Source organism: Formica exsecta, unplaced genomic scaffold (genome assembly GCF_003651465.1).
Source record: "Formica exsecta isolate Colony F162 unplaced genomic scaffold, ASM365146v1 scaffold223, whole genome shotgun sequence".
Lineage (NCBI taxonomy): Eukaryota > Metazoa > Arthropoda > Insecta > Hymenoptera > Formicidae > Formica > Formica exsecta.
The window spans coordinates 952,930-980,737 of NW_021849528.1; the positions used below are offsets into that span (position 1 = coordinate 952,930).

The following is a 27,808-nucleotide window of genomic DNA, read 5'->3' on the forward strand; positions in this document are numbered from 1 at the left end:
TCCACCCGCGCATCGCGCTCCGCATACAAACGTTTCAAGATGGTCCGACGGCGAATCCGAGAGCGACGGGATTACGTCAAAGGTTATTCGGGCTTCCGGGAAATTCGCTTCTTTGTGAAGGAAAATTCGCCTCGCTACGAAGCGCAAATACTGTTTTACAAGGGGGCATTCTGTAATATTGAATCTGCATGTGAGTGGCGTACACGTAGGTATATACACGTCTCGTCGATATATGGGGAAAGTAAGTTTCTGATACAAGATCGATACGAAAATGAAAATTGTTTTTTTCCGTGTTTGCTCCGTCAAATATTGGTATGCCTTCAGTTTCCGTTACTTGATTTCATTACTTTATTAAATTTTGTGGCCTCTTTTAAAAAGAAACTTTAAAGACTATTCTCTTAATATACATATATAATAATTTATTTTATTACATATTAAATATTTATTTTATATTTTCTGTATATAATCTTCTAACTGAAATAAAATTTAAATCGATATGAAATATGTTATTCAATGCGTGGTTCAAATACGGATCAAAGATTTGGATAAATCACGCGCGATTGAAGTTAATTGATATTGGTTAACTTAAATTTTTGGAGCAGATTAGTGCAACAGATTAAATGAGTCTTACATTCCTGGCATACTTTTATTTTTTTCGTTTTTTGGCGAAGAGAAATATCCTGGAATTTGATATGTATCACATTTGATAAAATATTAATCCCTCCAACGAGGGATGCGATGCCGAGGGCCGACCGGACCGTAAAACGGTTTTCAGCATTTTCACATCAGGTTGATACGCGTCTGGCATCATTATACCATCGCTCTGTACCTGACGCTCCATCATCCCTTTTTTTCCGTTAGTCCGCCTGGTCTTTAGGCCGAGAATTTTCAGCATAAATCCTCCCACAGTCCTGAATTCCATTCCAATCGAGTCCACCGTTTAAATTCGAATTTCGGCATTGGATCGATCCGTTAATCGTTAAATGACGTTTCGTACATCCCGTGATCGTCATGGGAATAGTATGGATATCCTTTCCGCTTCTCTTCATCGCCCGTTTTTCGTTTCTCTGTATATATCGTTCGTGACTCTGTTCTTCGTCTCTCCATCCGGTCGTATATAAATTCATATTATTCGATTTTTTATTGTTGTTTTATTATATTTGTTATTTTATAATCCATTGTGACAAAGTGTGGCAATAATATTTTATAAATTTCGTTATTTCAAATATATAATATTACATTTTTTATACCTTACAGTTTTTATACTTATCATTTTTAGTTCTATAAATATCCCCAATATTATCAAGAAATTTGTTTTCCATCCCATATTATTTATCATTTATTATATTACAAGTATTAAAATTATTTCTGTTTTATTTATTCTTCTATCATTGATTGTGTGCATAGATTATTCGATGCGGAAAAGAATTGGCATTGTACGTGTGCGCGTGTCGTGGATAGGTAGACGGTTGATAACGAATAGAGAGCCGAGAATCAGACATGAAATCCTATTCCCTCCGAAGTGAATTTCAGATACCGCGCCGGCCGCAACCGACCGACCAGTTTCCGCCCCGCTTTCATCGAGAGACGCGCAAAAGCACTTCCGGCCTGGACAGAATGGAGCGAACACTGTCGCGCAACTTAATCCAGTTTAATACCGCGCGCGCAAAAATACGGCAAGTGTTAGCGAGAAGAGGAGCATTATACAAATTTCGCCGCGATCGCCCGTTTATCGTTCGCGGCTGATAATACGCATCGGCGCGAAAATAAGTGCATTACGGCGCTTTTTCCGCATCGCTCTCGTTGCACAATCCATTTTTTTCTGTTGACTCTACATCGCTAAGCATCCAAAATTGCGCGAAGCGTTTCTTTTGAAAGTGATATAAATCTCCAAATTTTTTTGATACGATAAATTTAAATCTACTCTTTTGATTTGATCAAAACCGAATTAAAAGACATATTTATAAGAGTCTGGTTGAAATCAACACGGGGGAAAAATGTCCACAGAAAATAAATGGACCATTATAGTTAATTAAAGTAAAATACAGAATTGCGAGACGCAATGTATGATAGAGATTTTTAAAATTTATATGCACATTATACACATCTTTCTATAAAATATTATTATAATTTATTATCCATATCCATAGACACATAATACTGTCACATATCATCACTTATATATTATACTTTATGAAATACATTAATCCCACATCGCCCAAGATCAAATATTCTATAGTGGAATTTAATTTTGCAACGGCATATTAAAAAGGTAGCAAACTTAAACATGTGACAGATTGAAATTAAATATCGGATATAAAAAAAAAAAAAAATAATAGCTGCAAATGTGGATCAGCGATGAGGATTAAAGAGAATAATAAAACGATATTATAATTTCATTTAATTTCAAGCATCAATAGCATTATGCTGATAAAATATTCTTTCAATAATCAAGTTTATTGGCAATGTTCCCTTTACCCGTACCGTTCTTTCCCTTCTATCTCATAACCGCGCCAACATTACTTCACAAAGGGAGAAAGCGCCTATTCGACGGCACACGAATAAAAAGCGGCAGGGAAATCTATGTCTTTGAACTAGGATTCGATAACACGGTTTGCCGCTAAGGGACATTGACAACTGTCGGCAGACTGTGCACCGTCTGACTCTGCGCCGATCGAATTCACTGCAGCTACGCCTGAAAAATATCCGCGCGAGTCCCACATTCGTTCACGTTACACCTTCGCCGCATTTTTCATGGTTCGTCGTCTTTCTCTGTACTGCTAATCTGAGAATTTATTTGTTTAATAAAGATAACGAAAATTCATAATTATTCTCTATTCTGTAGAGCAGAATAGAAAAAAATCCTAAAATAATAAATTTCTCTTTTCGGCAAACATTTATAAACATTTACATAAACGGTAAGCTTTAATAATTTAATATTCGGTAACAATTTTATTTGTCAAAAAAAATATTTTATATTACTTTTTGTGATCTATCAAAAAAATGAGCTATAAAGATGATATCTTGCGTCGCGACGCTAATAAATTTTGAACGAAACTCCGAAAGAGCTGACTCTATTCGCAAAACCCGCGTCCCATAACACTCTCTGTGTATTTCATATGTCGAGCGACATATTAAACGCTGTAGGCGTTTTCCGTGCGGCGTCAAAGATAATCAGATCGGGCCGTGTTTTCGATAAACTTCACCATGACGCAATTAACCCGCATGGTTTTCAGTCGCGGCGTAGTATGTTCGTCGTGCAAATAGTATTTGTAAAGTGTTCAATTATTAAGCGAGAGAGAAAGAGAGAAGAGAGAGAAAGACATTTACGAATAAATGATGTTTCTGCTTCATGCACATTTACTCAAATTTTACACATGTCAGACGCGTCGTAATCTATCGAGACTCGGAGAGCATAATTAAATATGACGAGACTGTCTTAATTAACTATTTTAATATAACAATTTTAATATAATGTAATATAAAATATGAGAATATCATGCTCTCGCATTTAAAAAGAGCGTGTTATATTACCTTATATTATTACTGAAGTACATAAATATAAATTGCATGGTGATATAACTACACTATTATTTATCACTCGAGATCGATTACGTTTCTGATACTAATGACGTTTTCAGCACAAAGATATTTCTCGTTCTCCTCCGATGAGTTAAATCAAAGGAATTGTAGGCGTGTCGTGTTCCAATTAAGTGAAGAATCTGTTATGCAAATCGAGAGCGCTATCGATTACAGCTGCGACGAAGCGCCACGATGAATTTAAGACAAATATCCGTATAACGAGAACAAAAGGGAGAAGAAGAGGGAAGCGTGCAACTTGAACTTCTCGAGATAATAGCTATTTTAGCTCGATGCGTTTAAGCAGCAGTATTTTAGGGAACTGGCATCTGTGTTTGTTGTAAATAAATTGTTACAGAAGATCAACACTATGTTGTTCTCTCTACTTAGTCAACGACCGTACGTTTGACTTGGCAGGAACTCGAGCGGTTTGAAACTTGCTTTTACGTGTGTTCACGACATGCGAGGTAAACCCCTTCAAGGTGTTTTCGTATCGCGCTATTGATTCGTGTGATTCGTTTCTTTAATTATCCCTTGATCGATTAACGTTTACGGCGGGATGAACGATGCGAGGGGTAAAGCGGTCAGCCTTGGTCAAAAAAACGTTGTGCTTTATCTCCGTTCAATTTCTCAAACGCATCTGCGAAACGACATCAGTTTTATTTACACGCGACACGGAAAAAATGTATTTGCGGCGAATGGGATTGCCGTATGCACGTGAAAACATAATAAATCAAACGACGACGGCGACGTCCCGCGCCACACAGACTCTGACAAAGAAATCTTTGCTAACGGCGCCTTATTATCATTCCCTGTCATGCGACATGAATATAATAGACGAGAGCTCATTGAACGTTGCATTTTCACCAGAAATTCTATATCGTGCCTTTGAAAATCACGCGATCTCGAGAGGGGGAAAATGGAACGGGATATCGCCCTTCATTTTTATTAACGCAAATCTTCCTCTTCATTTATATCCGATATCCAACTATCATTTTGTTTCACGTGGTCATATTTTATATTGAAAAAAAAAAATTATATGAGAGTACATATACGAAATGTCATGAGAAGTCCTTCCTCGCTTTTATTCATTTGGAAATATGTGTGTTGTGTGTACAAGGTATAATTTTTCTTAACAAAAGTATAGAGATATAGCAATAATTTATAATTTAAACTTCAAACGGAGAAATGCGATTAAATAACATAACTTTGCTCTTTATTTAATTTCAAGTGAAACTAGATGTGACTGAATTTTAATTTGAAATTTTGTTATAAAAATGATCATTACTTGACGATCAATCGCACAACTAACTTTGTCTTGTCAACCTTTATTTTATCGATAACACGCAAAAGCTATAAAAGATTGTAAGTAGATGACATTTGTCTATAAATCAAATGTCATGAATAATACATGTTTCTGTCATATCAAATGTTCGTGAAATTATTAGCCGATATCACATATGGATTTTCCCATTATTTATGATTCTAATAAATACGAATATTCTAGTAACACGAATATTTGCATTTGTTCTTGTATATAATCTGTTTGATGTCAGGTAAGGATGTTGTGTGCGTCTGTCTGTAACGTAAATTCCCGTATATTTGTACATAGCAATACCGTGCACGAGTGTGGGTCTCCCTGCGGATCGTTTTTACACCCGCATTCTGGAGTAACAAAACAGTGAATTGATACTCGATAGCCAAGCTATCGATATGCCGTTCGGCCTTTGGCCGAAATGCGACACGGCAGCCTTTGCCAAAACCGGACGCATAGCCGTATCCGGTTGTCGAAAGGAAGAGTTCCTTCTGCAGTATACGATCTGCCTAAAAACGCGTATTCGTTATTTTTCCATTTCGTTCGCGAACACGAACCTCGAGCATCGCGTCTTCCGCGTTCGAAGAGCTTCAAGCGCACGGATTAATTTTTTTTTTACCTTACGTTTACGTAAAATCTTGGTGTAAACCAAATCGAAAAAAATCGTTCAAGGATTTCTGTATCATTTGCATACGAAATTGACTTAATAATTATAAATCTCCTTAATCTTAAAGCTTTGATGAATGTAAAATATATTAATTGCCGTACAAATGTCTCATATCCAGAGCACGATAAAAATTCTAAAAATATATTAGCCCAAATATTGCGCGAGTTAATTAAGTAATAACTGCCTGATATATTGAACGAACAACACGTGCAACATGGCGTTAACGAGATTCTAACTTTTGATTTCAGTGCGAGAAGTTACGTTGTCCGAACTCAGGGACTCGATAGCGAGGTTACGGGAGAGAGTGAAGCTAGTATGCAGGACGAGGGGCTCGCCGCCCCCGAGAGTGCACTGGTTGAAGGACGGTGTACCGCTGCACCCCCGAAGAGGCCTCAGGATTCAGCACAAACGGTGAGTCCAACCGAGAGACTTTACCATTAACCGCGCGTTCGCGGGGGCTTCTCTTCATCCTCCTCCTCCCGGACGTCAGCTTTCGGCAACCTCGTAATAACACGTCGGGGCAAACTACTCAGACAACGAGCAGTTAATTCTAGATATCCGCAACAGCGGAATACGTTTCCTCTCCGACACCCATTCCAACTCTAAGCGCTATCGATACACTGTTAGGCGCTTGCCTCAAGGATCGTTTTCGTAATCATTATTAGACAGAATGAAGCGGGTTTGATCAGAGTTGTTAGTTTTAGTGACGTCAATTTTCAGATACGTGTACATTATGTATGTGTATACACTTTTTTAGAATTTATGACATAAAGAAATATGAACGTATTTAATGTCATTGCAGTGCAATTATTTACTTGTTGAAATTACTTTTTTTCCAAATTAATTGATGTTAATTGTAAAAAATGCTATTATTTAATTTTATATTATTTCGACGTGCACACGGCGACATAATACACGAGCTGCCGGACGGGGCACGAAGAGTGTCTTGGAACGGCGTAAGATACGAGTCGTCACGAGAGTTTCGGAAACTACGGAGAGAGTTAGGGGAGAAGGGCAATGTGTTCTTTTCTCACAGTTCGATGGATTTTAACGAGCCCTCGAACTCGAATTGCGAGTTCGGTGTCGCGCGCGACAACTTTGCTCGCGTTTAGCAATTTTGAGTTTTCGTAATCATTATTAGACAGAATGAAGCGGGTTTGATCAGAGTTGTTAGTTTTAGTGACGTCGATTTTCAGATACGTGTACGTTACATAGTAGTAATGTAAAATGTAGAGTAATATTTATAATTCATTCACGCGAGAGCATACACTTTTTTAGAATTTATGACATAAAGAAATATGAACGTATTTAATGTCATTGCAGTGCAATTATTTACTTGTTGAAATTACTTTTTTTCCAAATTAATTGATGTTAATTGTAAAAAATGCTATTATTTAATTTTATATTATTTCGACGTGCACACGGCGACATAATACACGAGCTGCCGGACGGGGCACGAAGAGTGTCTTGGAACGGCGTAAGATACGAGTCGTCACGAGAGTTTCGGAAACTACGGAGAGAGTTAGGGGAGAAGGGCAATGTGTTCTTTTCTCACAGTTCGATGGATTTTAACGAGCCCTCGAACTCGAATTGCGAGTTCGGTGTCGCGCGCGACAACTTTGCTCGCGTTTAGCAATTTTGAAAACAGCGCGCGTCCAATTCTCGCACGTTTTAGTCGGATGAAACGAAAAAAAAGTCATCGTGAAAATTTGTCACGAACGATGTCAGAGAAACTTTGCGATGTACGACACGAACGTTTTAGCTTTTCTCATCGATATGCGTTATTTTTAATAGAAACTAAAAAATACTTTTTTTATTATTACACTTTATTAGATATTATGAAGGGTATCTCATAATCGATACTGATCTAAATTTGTATTATTTTTTCTTTTGCCATTTAAAATATAATAAATTTATTTTATATTGCTACATCAGCATGTTGAGAACGCAAAATTGATTCCGTAAATATTATTATATAATTATATTATTATATAATATTACGATAACATAGATTACGATCCGAAAATCTCTTAGTTTGATGTTGAATGTTTTTTTAAAACTTCCCGATTCTTATCATAGCAATATTATATTTATTTCTTCGTGCGAGAGCGATTATGAGAGAATGCCTTCGAGCATAACACTTTGCGCATATTAAGAAGCAAAAACACTCGCAATCATATAGATGAAGTTTTTTCCTCCTTGCATGAAAATATTAAAATTCCACGCTTCTGGTCTTCAATATCGTTTGCAATTTGCTAAAAAGCTCGAAAGTAATTATTTAGGATAGGACGCTTATTTATTTACCAGTGGTTCGCGCGCGATAAAAATGCTTGTTGCTTCCAGATTTACAATGACAGGCCTTGGAAGCTATGAAATAAATTTTTGTCACTCGCAAATCAATCAGAATCTGTGCTCAACAAGTGTACAGGAAAACACATCACGTAACGTGAACGTTATTGCTGCTACAGAATGCAACATCCGTTTGCAATCAATCATGACATTAGCTCATGAAGTTCATTACGCGATGTTTTTATCGATCATCGCGAGTGAACCTGATATAACCGTCTGTGTCTGCTTTTGATTCATCATACGACATTAATTACAATTATTGAACGCGAGAGAGTTTAATGTTGGAAAAAATCCCACGCCATTGGATCGTATAGGTTGAAGCCGGTTTCCCGATTCATAAAATCACGCTTGCCTTATTGCACGTGCTTCATTTTTTCGCTTTTCATTCGCGTCAGCTTTGCTTCTTATTAAACTCTTATAATACATCGCATTTTTCCCGGATGCTTTGCAAGACATCGATTTAATCATATTTCGCGAATTATTCGCAATGATGATGATGAATAACGTTTATAAAAATTGGTTTTCCCGCACGAGTCTCTGTCGACGTTAAGCTTCGCCCCCACATGAGCGATCAATCATCATGAAATTTAATTATGATTGGTGCACACACATGGTTGTGCTCTCTGATTTACATTACTGTTATCGATAATAGCTGACATTATGAGTCATCGCCTCGAATATGGCACATGATCGTGAAAGATTATATTATATTTTATTATAGTTTTATACTATAGCATTATAGGTTTTTTTAACCACTTTAAGAAAGATCTATATATCAGATCTGAAGGAAATATATAATTTTTTTTTACATTTGTAACCCCCCAAACTCTTGTATAAGACGCCTTTCTCAAGTACAACTGCAGCGTGTTTCACGGCAGAAAATCCTGTCTCATATTAGGTTCTATATATTTATGCGGGGAGGGGCGAGGAGAACTTTTAACGAAAAGAAAATAAATTGAAAAGGTATCCAGCCGCGATCGACGCTTCCGTAAAAGCGTACGGCGCCGCTCCGTTCGAGGGAAAAGGGAGACGACGGCACGAAAGGACGAGAAGAGAATTTCGATTCGGGAAACTCGCCGGGGAGCTCTCCAGCTACTTCTCGTCGACCATAATCTCGGGCGTGCCATAAATTTGTTTAGCGCGATGCACTTTTCCTCGGCGCGTAAGTCTCGGAATAATCTCGGAGCGGCCCATAAATTCGCCACCTCCGCCACCGGCACTCGCCTTTCTCACCCGGACCACCCGTTATATTCCAGCCGCGATAGAGAAACGGACAAAAGTGAAGAGCCCATCTTTGGAGTTCCCTCTTACGCGTGTGATCTAGTTCTGGAAACGACAAGGTGCTTTACACTTTACAGATCTCGACTGACCCAGCTCTCCTCATATTCATCTTCGACTCTCTGTCCAAAATTTATCTCTTACTTCTCGAAAGATATAATTTATTAATTAAACATAGACAGATATTGCAAAAATTCATAACAAATTATATAGTCATTGTCTACTTTATGTGATCATATAATTTTCAAATAAAATCTCTTATCGCTTATTTTATGCGACAAATTATTTCTTAAATATCTCAGGGTATTTTCCCATATATCTTATCTTGAGATATTCTGCAACATGCTCGTAGCTCGTAAAAATCAAAAAGGCACTTACGAAAAGACGTGCGAGAAGCGCGTAAAGCAGTGATTCTTAACGAGAGAGTCGTAATATTTTGGAGTTTACGAAATATTCCTTCTGAGATCATGCTAGATTTTTTTAAGAATATGAGTTATTACACACACGAATTTAATCTTTATTAAAATAAAACAATACTATATATAATATTTTCAAGAACAAGAGAGTTTTGAAAATTCAAGGGAAAGGGTAAAAACTGTTGCTACACTGGGATATCGGAAGAAAAAGAGGGACAGGTCCGATGATCCGTAAACACATCCGCGCGCGTCGGCGAATATCGCGCTCTACTCCTCGTAGTAGCGATCTTACGACGTCATATCGGTCGTGTCACTTGTGCCAAGAATGTTGCCCGCCATAATTTTCAATTACCGTTTTCGCTCGACGAGACGACCGGGAGTACCGCGAACGCGCTGTCAATGTCATTCGGCTCGTAATCGTACATCGGATAACAACCGTGTGTCGTAAAATCGAACGTGTCCTCGCTATTTGATACGCGAGAGAGTCATATGTCCGCGAAACTCCTTTCTCGCCTTCGCTCGCATCACCGACAAACGCCGACGTAAAACTGTCATTCGCCGCTTAAGCTTGTCTAGACTGGGCGGCGTGTATTTTATAGACGATATAGTCCCGCCAGGCGTGGAGATATATTCTCCTGGCCTTTGTGTCCACGCGCGCGATACATCGGTAAATCTCTTTCTCTCTCTCTCTCTCTCTCTCTCCCTCTCCCCCTCTCTATCTCTCTCCGATCGTTTCCGTGCACCGTTTCGTTTGGCTGAAATTGCCGTCACCTTTGTCGAACGAGCGGGAGAAATATTGGAATTTCGGATGACGAACGTCGGTGCTTTCTCTCTCCCTCTCCCCCTCTCTATCTCTCTCCGATCGTTTCCGTGCACCGTTTCGTTTGGCTGAAATTGCCGTCACCTTTGTCGAACGAGCGGGAGAAATATTGGAATTTCGGATGACGAACGTCGGTGCTTGGCTCGAAAATAAACTCGTAATCTTGTCAAATCACCGACGCAATATATAAAACAAAGCAGATATATGAGGGCGAGTGTCAAAAGACACGAGTCTTCTATACGTTTAGCTTCGAGAATAAAATAGGGATGACAGGCCCATGTTTCTGTTTTCGAAATACTGTCCGGGGAAGATATACTTCTCGTGGGAAATTGAATTTTTATATGTAGTAACTGTGTCATATTTTTGTTTCCTGAAACTCACGTCAAGAATATAAATACTTATCTCGTATTTTGTACATTCAAGAATAAATAGGAGAATTGAAAAATTGCTTTACAAAAAGACCAAAGCTAAACAAAATATATGATAGCCGTATAAAAATTTCATTTGCAAATTCTAGAAAAAAAGCATCTCTCTTAAAAAATGGACATTAAATATTATTTTCCAAAAACAATATTCCGGAAAGAATGTATAAAGAAAATAATAAATGTAGAAATAAAGCAAATTAATCAAACTTGAATCATAAAGCTGTTGCATCAAAACGCAATTAATTTTATTAAGATAAATATATTCAAGAAATTACGATAGCGTATCATCGTAGCTTGCAATCGCGCATAACTATGCGAACATCGATAATAGCCCCTTTTCGAAGCGGTAACGTCTGAATATAAGCTTCAGAATGCATTGAAACTAGAAATCTGATGGCGTTCCTTACGCGGGAGTTTAATGATTTCCATGAAATTAACCCTGAGGCATCGTGAGATCGCGACGTAATACCATTACGTTCGCAAATCGAATCTCGTGGCCCTGTCAGATCGCATTCAACCTACGCGGACCTGAATCGAAACCTCTCGAGAGGACCGCCAGCATTCGCGACGCCGCATTCGCAGGGTTTACAGCATTCGCTTTGACCATCGGGGGAAGAAGCTTTGATGTCGCGTGTAATGAAGTTTTACATCACAGTAAGGAACGGAGGGAGAACTTCGCGCTTTGCAGCGAAGAGCGAGGAAAAATCGGAGAAGGAAAAATCACAGGTGTTCGCGAACAAGTTTCTTTGCCTCTGGCGCAACTTTTCTGTTCCTTTGAGTTCCTAATCTGTCCCTTACATCGTGTCGCGCAATTAGCTTGAAAGCCCGCCCGGCGAAAATTCCGACAAGAAGGGAATTCGAATTAGGTTATATGCGAATCGAAATTCGTCACGCGATGAATATCGCTGTGCAAATAGAAGAGAAGATGAAGATGGAGCGAAATTAATCCAAATAAAAATTAAAAATAAAAAATTGAATAGAAAGTTTATAAAGAAATTTTATGTAAAGAAATATAAAAGTAAATAATATTTTAAGTCAGGAATCTTCTCTATAAATTTAAATCTTTTTATGCTTCTTTCGTGTCTATTCCGTTAAAAAAAAAAACTATATTCTGTTTTAATTGATTCTTTTTAGCATGATATACAGGGTCTTAAAAAAACCATTCAATATTTATATGGTAGATAGGACATATTATACTGAGTAAAAAAATCTTAGTAAATATAGGTCGAAAGCTCCGTTTCTGATATATAAACATTTTTATATTAGTATCATAATTGACTTACTGGCTTCTACATATCGCATGCGACGTGAGAAAAAGATAATCTGTCTAAATTCTTATCTTGATATTTACAGAAGGTGTTCCATATGTCCTCTTTCCATTTTCATGCTTGGCATCTTCTTCTTATAGAATCGCGAACTTTCTCAAAAATGCCAGCTCTCTGAATTATTTAACAAGCACGCTGGGTTCGATCACGTAATTCTTCTAAGTCATTTATCGGCGAAGAATACACTATGTTTTTCAAATATCACCATAGAAAAAAATCCAAGGGATTTAAATCAGATAACTGTGTAATCACCAAATCGCAAAGATCCGCAATCGCCGGTTGATGACAACTGACTGATTGCCGGTGAAATCGTCTGTTACGAAGTATGTATGGAAATTGAATGAGAACATTCCGAACGCGGTTTATAAACACTGAGGTAAACATCGACACATAGAAGCCAATAAATCAATCATGGTGCTGACAAAAATGTTTATATCTCAGAAACGGTTGAGCCTATATTTACTAAGGTTTTTTTACTCAGTATGGTGTGTCCTATCTACCATATAAATATTGAATGGTTTTTTTAAACATCCCGTATATTCAAAAATAATAACGTGAATATAGAAAGGAGCAGGTCCATACTATTTTCCGATTTATTAAAGTTTGACGATTATGTCAGGACGTATGCTTTTGTAAAGTTTACGTAACGAGCAAGCTCGACTCTCGCAGTAGCAATATTATTAAATCATTACATTATGTAACTTTCGCAAGACCAGACGGACGCGGGCGGGATGCAGCAGCGCGGCAATTACCTAACGCCAAATTGACACAGACATGGCGCGGCAGCGGTATCAAAGGACGCGATCGGTTTAGTTGAAATTAGAGCGTCAGCATCGGCGGAATTGCGGCGGGATCGGTGTAACCAGACGCTCGCGGGGAAGTCCCGCGTGGCGATGGCAGTATCCGCAGATAATTGTTATTAGTACATAATTAATCGCTCGACGCATAGCGACAAAGTCGGCTCCCGATACGCGGGAAGACACGCGAACGCGCGTTTCGCTTTTGATCGATGCGCGCGCGCCGCCCGCGCTCGATAATTATCCCGGAATTATCCGCGTTTCGCACGCCATGTTTATTATCCGACCGCAGTGTAGTTATCTCGCGAATTTGTCATCCGCCGAGTATCGTTACATTGGGCGTAAACTCGCTAATAAAAGCGACAGCAGACTCGTCATATCGGGAGACGTTTTTTATTTCGCGAAAAAATTTGAGATAAATCGGTGAAAAAAGTGATTATTTATCCGTCGAAGATCTGTATCTGTCTTAGCAAATGTCTTGAATTAAGAGCATATGAATATCTCGTAGAGCGTTTTCTTACAAACGAAAAATTTATTGACATGGATCAATTAAACAACATTCTTATAAATCCTCATGATTTTATGTAATTCTATAGAAAAATATATATACTTAGAAAAATATCTACACACAGACACCGAAAAACATTATAGTTTACAGTAAAGTACAAGTTGAAGCATGTCTGATCCAACATAGAGTTGTTCTACTTCGGAAGATACTAAACTCTTGCATATATATCAAATAAAACTCATTTAAAATAAATACATGAGAGAAAAAATTGTAAATTTCAAAAGTCTAGTCAAAAAGTTATTATTTTGTACAAATATTTATTTAAAACATTTTATTACGGTATCTATGTGAAAGTACATAAATTGGAAAATTTTACTAAAATTTCGACAAAAGCTCTTTTTAACTGTCAGAAACTGCAAAATTGTACGGGCGTAATCGGATAGAAGTTTCCGAATGGAAACAGTACAGCTTCCGAAACTTTGGTGTCGAGCATTTTAAGCTACGTCAGTCGGAGCGAATGAACGATTGAGGAGAGACAATCGGAGTTTATTCTGTATCGTATTTCCGTCCTTTCCGCGTGATATCCAGTAATATTTGAGAAAAAGCATTCGCGAGCGCGGAGATAGAAATAACAGAGGGATAAAAGCGATGAGGACAGAACGATGAGACGGCGAGACTATCGTCGGTATCGGCGAGAGATCTACGTCGACGCGAAGACGAGGAGCGAAAAAGTTGTTTGAGGAAACGTCTTCGTATCGGCGATGTCGCGCGTTGATTGCGGACGAAAGAGAGCGCGAGGCGAACAAAAAGAGTTAAACGGAAAGTCCTTCACGACTTCCGCGGACGGAAGATCGGTCCGGGAACGAGGACGAGGACTCGTTCCGTCCGAGGACCCTCGACTGACTTCATCGAGATAGCGAAGTACCGTTACGCGGTAATGGCGTGAACGGAAGAGAGATTTCCCTAGGTGCGAGTAGTCATGGTCGTCGGCCATCGAATACCAAGACTGCCGCGAATATATATACCAGACGCCCTGTCGTGGAATAAAACGCGCAAATGGCGAAACAAAATGTGATATGAAACTGAGGAGGGACATGTTTTGAATCTCGATTAATATTCTTTCTTCGAAATGTAGAAAAGAATGTGCCGATTTAGTAATCTTGGATCACATTAATGGTGAAATAAAATTATACAGAAAGAATCGCGTATGTAATCTAATAGATTCGAGAAACCTGTGAAAGATGAGTGAATTAAAAATAATTCAGTTTATGCAAAATTAAATTTCCAATTTTCGAAATCGGAGATTATTTTTAAAGTGCTTGGATTTTAATCTGTATCTTTTTTTACAGTCAGCAAATTGATATCGCTTAGCGCAATATAAATAAATATTGAATGTAGAACGCGCGCGGAAATGAGATTTATATTACATATTTCAATGATCAGTACTCAGTATCTATATATCTTTCTTTTATTCTCGATTATGAATATTAAAATGGGTAACTAAGGAATTGCAAAACGGAAATTAACAGATATTAAAATCAAATCTCTGATTAATTAATGATTTCACCAGATGAAGAATAATATTCTTATCTTATTCTTTTTTAATCAACTTAATTTTTGCAGAATATTATCGAAGAGAATTTTATCGGAAAAAGTTCCAGGTATGATTTATACCTTTTATAGAAAATTTATAAAGATATATTAAATATATTTTGTGCGTGTGTGTGTGAATATTTAAATCATTTTTTACTTCATAATAATATCATAGTGTAATATAATTTCGAATACCAAATATAGTATAATATTGAAAGTTTTTCATGTCTCATCTCTCTCACTAAAAATAATGTAGCTGACAAATCTATATCTCTATATACATACATAACATTTTCTATTAAAATCATGTCAGATAAACATTTTTAATCTACCAAATTAAAGCCCGTAAAGACTATTTGCCTTTGAATGAAAAAAAAAAACACATTAGCGATTAGCTAATTTGATGTCACCTCAGTTCTTATGAAATTCAAGCAAACCGGAATAGGACGAAAAATGACATGTAATTCATGGCCTTGCAACTCGATATCCTTAACCAACTTGTTATTTTCTCGTTAACGAACAGTATATCGAATTTCCGTTAACACTATACTCATTCAATATTGCGTCTAATGCATTGCAGATTATTACGTAATTGAGTGATTGCAAAACATATTTACCGTTTTCTCTTCATACCTTTGTTTCTTACTGTCTCTTTTTTTGTCTCTCGCTCTCCCATCATTCACGAATATGTAATTTAAATCGGTTTGTAAGTTTGTAATTTTTGAAACCAAGACTAATATAATGTATTTCAATAATAAAAATCTACAACGCGAAGAAAAATATGAACTCATATTACGCGCGTTTGATTGTCATCATATATGAAAATATCGTTCCATTTTAAATTAACATTTAAATTTTTAACAAGACGTTTTTACCCGGGGGAACAATTTAAATTCCCGGATTTATGGCGCATTCGAACCGACCGATTCATTAGCTTTGACGTCCGTCAATCAGATAATGCAACTGCGTATATGAAAATTTTAATGAGCCAATTTTAATTATTTTCTTCCATTTTCCCTTCCTTTTTACTTGGATTCCCATGGCGGTTAAACGGAATTTATCGACAGCTATCAAAGTTCCACGAAGTCGTGAAGCAATCCAATTTATAAGTTGTCAATGGCCGATAAATAACTCATGACAGGAATGTATTAAGGCAACCAGGGTTTCCAGGCAACTTTGAAATTAAATTGATTAATAATTTTTAGTTAAAGATAACTGTATATATATATATTGTTATTTTTAGCTAGAAATTATATGTATATATATTATATACACTATATATATACAATACTACACGCCCTAAATAATATAATGTGATTCCTTTATTTGATATTTCTTTAACTTAATAGATTTTATCTTTTAGACTTTGAGTTAAGGTAAACCATAAAAAAGTACGCTCTAAGCAATTAATTAAACGTTCCAATCATCTTAATATTTCAGAATATTTTATTAGAGAACGTTCATAATAATGTTTCATTTTTTTTTCTTGCCATTTCCTATCCTAAAAGTAGAATATTCTAACTAATGCCAATATATATACCAAATACCGGCGATTTGTACGCTCTACGAAACTGTGATCATTCGTTTATGTCGATATATTCGTTCCATTCTAAATCACCGATTTCTCGTAAAATGTATGCCAGTACGATAATCTCGTATTTGATCGCGGCGTTATACATGCCGTGGGCGTGAGTCCATATGTTGCACCACGTGGTTACGATAAGGCGGACATAAAGACTGTCTTTAGATACGATTAGGTGGTAAAGGTGACTGCAATGGCGAACATTCTGACTTCCGCTGCGGATTATCGAACTGGCATCGCTTTAGCCGTCGACGAGAAATACTTATTCATTTAGAACATTCCGATAATTCCTTTCCCATCTCTCAAAGAATACGCTCGATAAAATTACATAACAGCCGCATTAAATAATCACAAATGTCGCGAAGGAAATGAATTAATCTTATTCATATTAATATCAAGAAATCGCGCTGCTGAATAATCTCTTAGATATAGTCGAGGTAAAATGAAATAAATCGCAGCGACACGTAAAATTAACTCGCTCTTATGATTTCACATATATGATGTAAATAAAATATTAATAAAATACATAGGATTGTGTATGTGAGTCGTAAATTTGTAGAAGAGATATTAATGGGATAAAATACTCTGTGTAAGAGTACGTAACTAGCAGATGCCTCGCAAAATACACGCAAAATATCGCAGAATTTACGTCACGTATACGCGACGATAAGAAGAATAGCTACATTAAATTCTCCGAAAAGGTATTTATAAGCGAATTTTGCTTTCGTGCAAAAACGAGGAAACAAAGTTATTGTTGCAGCTTTCGCGTCGTCATGCCACGGCAATTATTATCGCCGATTCCGGCGATAATGGGGAAGAGAGGCGGCAAGGGAGGGGGGGGGGGGGGGGAGAGGCGAAGGGATGGATACCTTCGAGGAAGACAAATCGCTCGCAATCCGCGCGCCGCACGAAAAATCGATGCTTCCGATACCATCTCGCTCCTATATACGGTTAGGTGAATAAATCACTCGCCACGACTGCCCTCCTCCCGACGATCTGCACGTCGTGGAAGTACGTCCTCGTATTTTCCGTGTTTCCACTCACAAATCTCTTCCACTTCCATTCACGTTCCCGTTATCCCTCCCCGAAACGGAAGCGCCTCGGAAGAACTTATTCCTCCGCCATGCCTGCCCCTTTATGCCCATGCCCTCCCCCCCTCCTCCCCCCGTCCCCCGCTCTCCATCTCGCCGTTACATCTCGAGTTATACTCTCGTACATACTTACGTTTCCTCGCCGACTTCCGCTGGTTAATCGCAGCGAGCACGAGGGCCCAGGAAGAATTGCCTGTAATAAAATGTTAATGGGTTAACGAATCTAACCGGTAGTCGAGTTTTCAGACAATCGGGGAAACAGCGCGCGCATATCTTTGCCATAAAATCGATGCTTCGTGCTGTGTAACCGTACAAGAGGAACCGTAGACACTTTGGATACGTCTTGCACATTCATCGTGTAAACGCGCAGATTAGAACAAAGCAATTCATATCGAGAAATTGATATGTGCAAGGAGCAAGAAAAATGAATTAAATGAAAATTTAAAAATATTACTTAAAAGAAAATATATATACACAAATTTGCATTACTAATATTATTTAAAATGGATGTAGACTCTCTATCACGTCATTTTAAACAAAATGTCCGCACTTTTGTGCGGGCAAAGCGCGTAATAGTAATTAATATTCATCAAGCTACGGTCGCGAATACGAAATTCATTAAATCGCAAGTGACGATAGAAATCCGATGGCGAAATAACGTGGTCATCGTATAATGATTTTCGCTACGAGATTTTCACGTCGAAGTAATGAATTTTCATATTTTCATCTCTGACGCTCATTAGCGCATTTGACGCGGTCGACACTTCAACTTTTAATTATAATTACGTAGACTGGGGATTGCCGGGATAAACAGCTTTTCATCCACATTTATATATGGCAACGGTGTGAAGCGCCAGCGTCTGCTCGAAGGTTCTGCATAAAGCTTGGAGAATCGGAATGGAAAATAATTCACGCGCGGAGTTATTCGCATTCCTGATGAATAATAATGACGATCTGCCGTACCTGTCTGATTTGCTGCTAATTAATTTCGAGCGCATCGATTATTCTTTTGTCTCGCCGTTCGCGTGTGAAAAACGTACCGAGACACGCACACGTTGCATCGCGCAATAATTTCTCGATTCAACGATCGCGCGCACGTCACAAAGACAGAATTGCCAAGACGAATTTTTATCTGGTAGCAATCTCAATATTTCGCGGATCACTCGGCGGACGCATTTCTTTGTCGGGAGACGCGCCTTAAAAACCGCGAATGCATCGCGAATGTCTCTCGATCCACTCTCGTTATTTCGCGATGCCTTTACGCTCCAGGCGATGGCTGCCGCGGTTAAAATAAATGCTCGTTGCCTCCGCTCCGGTCGAGCCACGACGCCAATATTTGCCGGCGAATATCGAGCTAGAGAGGCGTGCAACGTGGCCTGGAATTCGCCGAACAAGGAAATTGAAACGCTAGCAAGAGAGATGAGGTAGGGCGAGTGCCACGACGAAGCACGGATCTATCCGCTTGTTTCACGGTCGATTCGATATCAGCACAGATACCGGGATCGTTTGCTGGACTATGCGAGCAAAGCCGTTTGTGCTGAAAGCCGTATAGTGATTTTCAATCATTCGTTTATCATATCGGTGTTTATGCTCTATAACGAGGAACGAAAGATAGCATGAACGAGATAATTCTGTTAGAAAAATATTTATGTTATTGTTTCCATCGAAACTGATCAGAATTTCTGAATTTACAATAGATGAAAAACTAAGAGATAAAAATAGAGACATTCGATATATCGATTCAATTTTAAAATTAATGTTATCTCTCTTTTAATTTGTAGTGCGATTAATTTTATATTATCATTCTTTTCATTACGTTATTGAAATATATCGAGATTTTAATACTAATTTCTCCTATAGCAGCTAAAAAACTAGATAAATCACCTCAATCACTTTATACTCTATATATATATGTATAGAGAGTATCTTTATTTTATTATTAAAAAACTTTTCTCTTACTATTATATTATGTCCAAGTGTAATATGGTTTGGTAAGCTAATTTAACATTTGTCTGACTCAATACGGACTTGTTCTACTGTCAAGCGATAGTTACACGCACATGATAGTACGTAAAATAATGAACACACTTTAAATTGAAAACATGATAAAAAAAGATTATTCGCACTCTCTTTTAATCACAAGATCAAATACAAATCATGAAAATTAATTTTCGCGAAATGGAGTAAAGTTTCTAACATTTATAACTACGTCTAAAGCAGAATTCTTTAAGAATGTATTAAACTACAAGTTGTAACTATATCAAGTATCACTTATATATTTCGCGCGTACATAAACAAATCATAAGAAAAATTCAATTTTTATTTGTTCAGATAAGACAACTGTATTTGACCACTGTATGTGAAAATGATTCGTGTCCTTTCTCGACTGATCGTATGTCATCACGAATATTAACTGCATTCGAATGTATCGCATACACGCGAATGCGCTTTTATTAAATGTCAATTTACGTTCGCTCGACACGGATGCGAATTTCATGCAGTCCGCAAATGACGGACGACGCTGACGTGCCGATCGCGGCGCAATGCAACTCACGGAAAGAGCAACACGTCAAAAGTCACGATGAGATGCCTCGAAGGACTTCAGTTATAGACAGGGAGTCCGCATGGCGAACGGGAAAATGCTGAGGAAGACGTGAAAGGAAACGTCTAATTTTTCGAGTTTTATATCCGAGCTGCGTTCAAGATAATATAATTGCGTGGAATAAAATATATATTTTTAATATATTAACAATTATATTATTTTAATATATTATAAATTATATTAATAACTATGAAATAATAACATGATAATATGGTTGTAAACAGAAACAAAGATTTTTAAAATCATCATTATTTAAGTTATGAATTTTCGAGAAAAATTTTTTCGATTTGCATATTTGTCTACTAAAAAACAGAGTGATTTATATCCGCGAAGGTGCGAGGACCGCGCAACTTGAGTCGCGAAAGAGCCGTTGAAGGATCATATCGAAAGTTTATAATCATGCAACAAAATAAATTATTTAGGTAAAATGGACTTCTAAAATCCTCTAAAGCTGTTCTCACGTTACGTCATCGAGCTGTGCCATATAATGTGCTTGGCCAAGCAACACGGTTGCATCGCGTCACGAATAAAAGTTGCTTCGAGCTGCCAACTCTCCTCGAAACCTCGTTTTACGGGAAAAGCCGGATAATCTCGCGCACACGACTCGACTTGGCGCAAGCCGCTGCGATAATTTTCGCGCGACGATTTTTACGCAACGAATCATGCCGGACCGTTAGTAAGTATACTTGAGCTTTGATTTACGTGGCCCATTTATTATACTAGCAATACCGCGCATCATCTGTTTCTAAATCTGTTGTGATGAGTATACGGAACTTCGGAAAATTACATTAAATTGAAAAATTATTTACAGAAGCACTGGACTCTTGCCTTAAACTAATGATTCACAATCGAGTTTTTCGCATAATAAGCGTTTGAGAGAAAATAAAAAGATAGAAAATTGATGCAAAAATTCTCTATTTTATCTGCAGTATTAAAATGTATATTGTAATATACTTTGCTCTCAAAGTATGGCATAAAAATTATAGGAATAGAAATTCTAACGACTTCTGTCACATTCCTTCAATTTTATAATAAAAACATCGGTATAATTCGCCTTGCACATATCCTAGATTCCACGACAATGAACTTAATTCATTAAAGCGCAAGATACGCAAAAAAGGAACTACAATAGAAAGTTTTACGTGTTGAATATGCGTAAAATAACGCGAATGATATTTTCCGTCGACGCGACGAGACAGCAGCGGGTAGCACTCGTACAAGCGAAGAATCGTTTTACGACGGCACACTATTACGTGGGAAATTTCACGCTCACGGCTCGCGAAACAATCAGTGCCAACGAAAACTCGAACGAATGTCTCTCTTATTCGTTGCGAGACTGTTGAACGTCGTTGAATTATATGTTTCGCTGCAACATCCGAGACGTTCTCGCCCGTCATTGTATATTCGCGTAGACTACGTTCTCGCTCAATTTTATGTTCGAGTCTTTCAAAGCCAAACGAGAGCGGGTATATTAAAACGATCATTCATAGTAAGTTGCATTTTATATATATAACGGCATAAAAACTCGAAGTAAGAGTTCAATTTACGTAACAGCCACACATAAATTTTTTTACAGATACATAAAACAAAATTTTGGAAGATCTAATTTGATAGTTGAATATATATGTGTGTTTTAACGCGACGTTTATTACTAGACGAGTTATAATCGAGACAAGTTTCACTGTCTTGCTCGCACGAGATCCCTAATTAATACGCAAATCTAATCGTGCAGTATATGTGGACCGTAGTAAATTGTGTTATCTTCCACGTTTTGGGGGAACAGTTACTCTCCACGCGTGTAAATATTCCACGCAAATTGCAGGTGAATTCAACGCGCGACGTCGACAAAGATCCCGGTAATAATAGAGGCCCGCGAAAGTAGGTCGAACTCCCGTTTAGCATACCGAACTCTATCCCCGTCCGTTAAATTATATGTTTTCCTGTGTCCGGCACCGACGTCCACCGGATACGTAGTCGCGTTTGCAGTGGTCTCGTCGACGGGATGTGCATTCTCCCTCTGTCTCTCTTCCACTTTCTCTCTGTTTGCTGGCCGACAGTCTCTCAAAAACGGACTCCTATTTTGCGTAAATCTGCATTCGCCGCGGCTCTCGCGGTTCGCACGTACACGAACTGGCCGAAGCCGAGTTTCTCTCTCTCTCTCTCTCTTTCTCTTGCGCCGACTTGGCAAATATAATTTATCGGAAAAACGCGAGAGATGGTGGCCGAGTGCATATGCAAATGTTGCTGCTCTTTTTGTCTTTTGGAAAAAGCTCGGTCTCGAGCTTTTCGGCCAAGCTGCTCGAAAAGCGCTGCTTCGTCGCAGACACCGGAGAATACAAATCCTGCGATTGTCTTTTGGACTATTCAGTCCTCGTTATAGAATCGGCGATTATTATAAAGAGATTCTCTTTCGTTCTGTTCTTCGAAAAATGTTATAACAATTTGAATAACTTAGGAATAAATTATTTTTAAAATAAAGTAAAAGATAATTTATATATATCGAAAAAAAGAACATTGTATGATATAGCTCTCTTTAGTTTAACACAAAGAGAAGTTGATGAAATATTTTTGACAAAACAAAATTTTTAGACTTTGGGAGAAATTATCTATATTATAAATTATGAAACTGAATATAAATCTCTTAAATAGAGAGATTGAATCAAAATCCCTTTCAAGTGTTCAAATTTAAATTTCACGACGCGAGAAGAAAGACATTTTTTCTTGCAAAAAAGTTTTATAATTTGTGCACCGGTGAAAACTTATAGAGAGACGCTACTGTATACGATCATAAAAATATATTTCGCAGAGCCAGAGAGAGGTAAATACATATCACTGGAAAAACCAAAGCTGCTAACACAACGAATAAACGGCCGAGCTCGTTCGACCGCGAGGCCGCGAATGGCACCGATTATTTTTAAAGTCTCGCTTACCGAACCGTGTGTGCGAATCTCTCTTCGACGCCCTATTAAAAAAGCCGCTCTCGTATTTTCGCGCCTCGATCGGTGTAATGCGCCAGCAGAAATCGCTTTATGGTCCCGTGAATCAGACGCGACCACGTTGAAATTTCCGTTCGTTTTCAACAGCGCCGAGAGCGCGTTTCGGCTACCACGCCGAAATTCTATTTCTTTTTTTTTTTTTTTTTTTTTTCTAATTTTAATTTGTATTAACACTAATCATTTAAATATTTTTGTGATACAGGTTATCGAGCAGGATCCTTACTGGGTGCCATCTACGGAGGAAGAATATCTCCATTTCGGCGAAAAAGCGGACAGCGATAATCGAGCTAAATGCTACATGGACACAGTTCGTCGAAGGATTTTTTTTTAATGCGTTCCTCGCATGACGTCCTTCGTCATCTTTAAAGTGCAATAGAACCGGCTAGAGCGCGCCGTATTTTACCACGCAAAACAAACCGCCGGTATTAAATCGTACATTTGCTGAACGCGAGTAAAGCCGTGAAATAGGTGCAAATATTTCCTTCAGCAGCAGAGATTAATTAACTCTAATGGTGCAATTGTCGGTTGTGCAGCTGCAAATTACTTAAACGACCCACTTGCGTCCCTCTCTTAGCCGGCTTAGATTCTCTTGGCCTCATTATGGAGGATGATTCACAGTTACCACACCTCTCTTCTAATTATTTGATAAGTAATTATACCCCCCCCCTCCCCTCCTCGTGGTTCTTCAAAAAAACTATTAGTTTAAGGAATATTGTCATCAGTTGAGTTTTGTGTCATTATATCATTAACGTGTCTCTATTATTTATTTTTATATATTCTACAGTTAAAAAGGCAAGTAATATTTTTGAATTATTTTTACATGTCTAGAATATTTGTTTACTTCGTAATTTTGCACAAACTGATATGACTGTCTGATCCAACAAAAGCATAATCTACTGGTATATAAATATCAATGGTATCATCATTTATAAACACGTCTTTTAAAAATTCACGATGTTCTAAAGCTGGACTTTTTCTCATACGTCAAATAAACGAATCGTATAATATTCTAGAAAATTCACGAATCGCGAATATTGTATTCCCTACCTTCATTATCCGACGTGAAAAAAAAAAAAAAAAAATTGAACGCTGTGCGTACATCCGCGTATCAACGTGCATCCGACGGCGATAAATTCGCGTCGTAAATACGACCGTGAAGCGAATGGAGGATATCCTCTCGCGGAAACCGGCTATCGTTATAGCGCTGCACGTGACAAATTATCATCTGGCTATGTGGATTATCGTCCGACGCCGTCCTATCCGAAAAGCCGGGACGGCCGCGGTGGTGTAATTACCTAAAACGGGCGGCGCGTAATTGGACAAAGGAAATAAAGGCAGCGTTGTGTGCCAATCTCGGCGGCCGCGTACCGTAATGTAAAACAGCAACGGAGGTACGCTCTTTGTACGAAAAAGTTATTTCGATGCACCAATGTACAATAAGTACCGGGAAAATGCACGCCGGTTTGCGAGGCAAAAGAACAACGTGTAGGTATTGGTCGTTCTCGTATTATGTGTATCTTGTTCTTTCTCTCTCTCTCTCTCTCTCTCTCTCTCTTTTTCTCTGGAATTTTCGAAATTATCTCCCGCGTCCTATTAACCCTTCATTGCCTGACTTATTCTAAGCAAATTTTGAGAATGCAAGACAGCGCAGGCGCGTCCGTGAATTTCTATATTCAAGATAAGAGATAAATGGCAATAAAAAAATAATAAAAGATACGTAGATGCGGTAGTAAAACATTTACGTTTGTTTGTTCGCATAGAACTTTCGCGGAACTCTGTAATACCTTTTAATAAATTTTACGATATTATTTGTAATATAATTTGATTGAGATTTCGTGCGTCTGTTAATACGGAACCTCGCAAAATTTGTGATGTGATGCATCTACACAATAATCTGCACGGACCGATTTGCTCAACAACGAGCGCGAATAATTTCCAAGTGGAGCATTTTTTTTAATGATACTTTAATAAAGAAAGAGATAGAAGGAAAGAGAATTGGGGCGCCCCCGTGAAATCTCTCTTTAGAACAATGCTTGTTAATTTAACACTTCGAATGCGTGCGAGGGTTCGCGGAAATTCGTAATGAGCTCCGGAAACGAGGAGATTATATATTTCCGTTGTTAAGTATTAAGCCGGAGCGGAAACGGAAAGTTCTCCCCCTTCCCTCCCTTCTTTCCCCTTCCTCTCTTTCTCCGGATACTTCTGATTATACGCGCGAATAAATCCGAAGCTTGGAAAACGCCATACTCGTCATTGCTCTTCTCTTTCTCCACCTCGCTCTTCGTTTGGTTCTTACTCTTTCGGAAACTCCGTCATATTATTAATCGATCGTCAACTCGCAACAAGTTCCGGGTGTTGCGAACTGCTTGCAACATTTATGACGCTCTCGAAATTCGTCAATGAACACATTGCGCTTCTTCACACGGACTTTTTACGCGAATCGTAAGGATTCCAATTATAATGTCAAAGATATCAAAGAATCACGATTGATAGCTGAATGCTAGACAATAAACCCCCAAAAATTAAGTTTTAAATAAACTTTAAATAAATGTAATTGTCAGTGTGTAAACTTTAAATGCGCCGCAAACATATCAAGATTCCACTAAACCGTTGGTGGCCAAACAGTTTCCGCGCGCTTCTTGCAAGAGGAAGGGATTTGAGAAGATGGAGAGACTTGCGCGAGACGAAAAAAGAAAGAGAGAGAGCGGACTTTAACGACTAAACGAACGTCGTATACACGTACCGGGGCATCCGCCGGCGAATGAGACAAACATAGTTTTAGGATAATGGTCGGTGACTGGACGGCAAGTTCCTCGGTAGCTACCGCTCGTGTCCTGGAGGTCGGCCAAACGCGATTAAGCCGTAGCGCTCCTGGCCGCCGTGGTAAGCCAGGAAGAAAGAGTCAAGGGTGAACGCCAGAGAGCGCAATCGAGAGAACTCTCGATACCCGAGAGAGAAGAATCAGCTCCTCAATTCTTGTCTCTCCCTCCTCCCTGCCCCTTTCTCTCTCTCTCTCTCTCACACACATCTCCCTCGAAATTGCAACGCGTCTTGGAAGTGGTCCAGAGACACGCCGGCCGTTTCGTCGATGAGTTTACCCCGAAAGCCTCCGCGCGGAAAACGAGCCTCGAACCGCGAACGAGATGAGACTGCAAGAGTGGAGTGATCGAGGGAGCGACTAGCAATTTTCCAAAGACCGCAGTATTAGTCAAAAGGCAGCGACTCTGTGGTATCCCTTTCGAATAAAAATAAGATATTTATAAGCTGAAGAAAGAAACGCGGGCGCATATAGTTAGTATGGCAGATATCGATGTCGAGAATTCGCCCTCCGGGACAACCCGTCTATATTTTTGATTAAACTATGGATTGCGCGGCTTCTCTTCATTCGACAATTAGAAATAAAAATTCCATGTATCCATCGGAAATTTATAAATTATTTTATTTTCTTAAGATGAAAATGGACAATCGATCATTGAATTTTCTGATATTTTAAATTAATAGGTTTTTCGATCAGTTTATAATTGATATTTATAACGTGACAACCTGCAGTGAGATGGACTTTTAATGTGAAAATATTGAGAAATTTTTAATGCACATTATATTAAAATTGTATCCATTGTCAAATATATATATATATATACCGAGAGAGAAGAATCAGCTCCTCAATTCTTGTCTCTCCCTCCTCCCTGCCCCTTTCTCTCTCTCTCTCTCTCACACACATCTCCCTCGAAATTGCAACGCGTCTTGGAAGTGGTCCAGAGACACGCCGGCCGTTTCGTCGATGAGTTTACCCCGAAAGCCTCCGCGCGGAAAACGAGCCTCGAACCGCGAACGAGATGAGACTGCAAGAGTGGAGTGATCGAGGGAGCGACTAGCAATTTTCCAAAGACCGCAGTATTAGTCAAAAGGCAGCGACTCTGTGGTATCCCTTTCGAATAAAAATAAGATATTTATAAGCTGAAGAAAGAAACGCGGGCGCATATAGTTAGTATGGCAGATATCGATGTCGAGAATTCGCCCTCCGGGACAACCCGTCTATATTTTTGATTAAACTATGGATTGCGCGGCTTCTCTTCATTCGACAATTAGAAATAAAAATTCCATGTATCCATCGGAAATTTATAAATTATTTTATTTTCTTAAGATGAAAATGGACAATCGATCATTGAATTTTCTGATATTTTAAATTAATAGGTTTTTCGATCAGTTTATAATTGATATTTATAACGTGACAACCTGCAGTGAGATGGACTTTTAATGTGAAAATATTGAGAAATTTTTAATGCACATTATATTAAAATTGTATCCATTGTCAAATATATATATATATATCGGTTTTTCGATAATTGATATTTATAACGTGACAACCTGCAGTGAGATGGACTTTTAATGTGAAAATATTGAGAAATTTTTAATGCACATTTGCACATTATTGTATCCATTGTCAAATATATATATATATATA

At 38.2% G+C, this 27,808-nt stretch overlaps 1 protein-coding gene across 1 annotated transcript in view; it reads left to right on the forward strand.

Annotated features, from left to right (window-relative positions):
- LOC115235495 (protein vein) overlaps positions 1-27,808 on the forward strand; it is a gene marked incomplete at its 3' end in the record, with an annotated part of 251,303 nt that overhangs the window by 199,044 nt on the left and 24,451 nt on the right. The window contains exon 2 of the mRNA XM_029807330.1: positions 5,810-5,972. Coding sequence (XP_029663190.1) covers positions 5,810-5,972 — 163 coding nt within the window. The remainder of the gene's footprint in view (positions 1-5,809; positions 5,973-27,808) is intronic.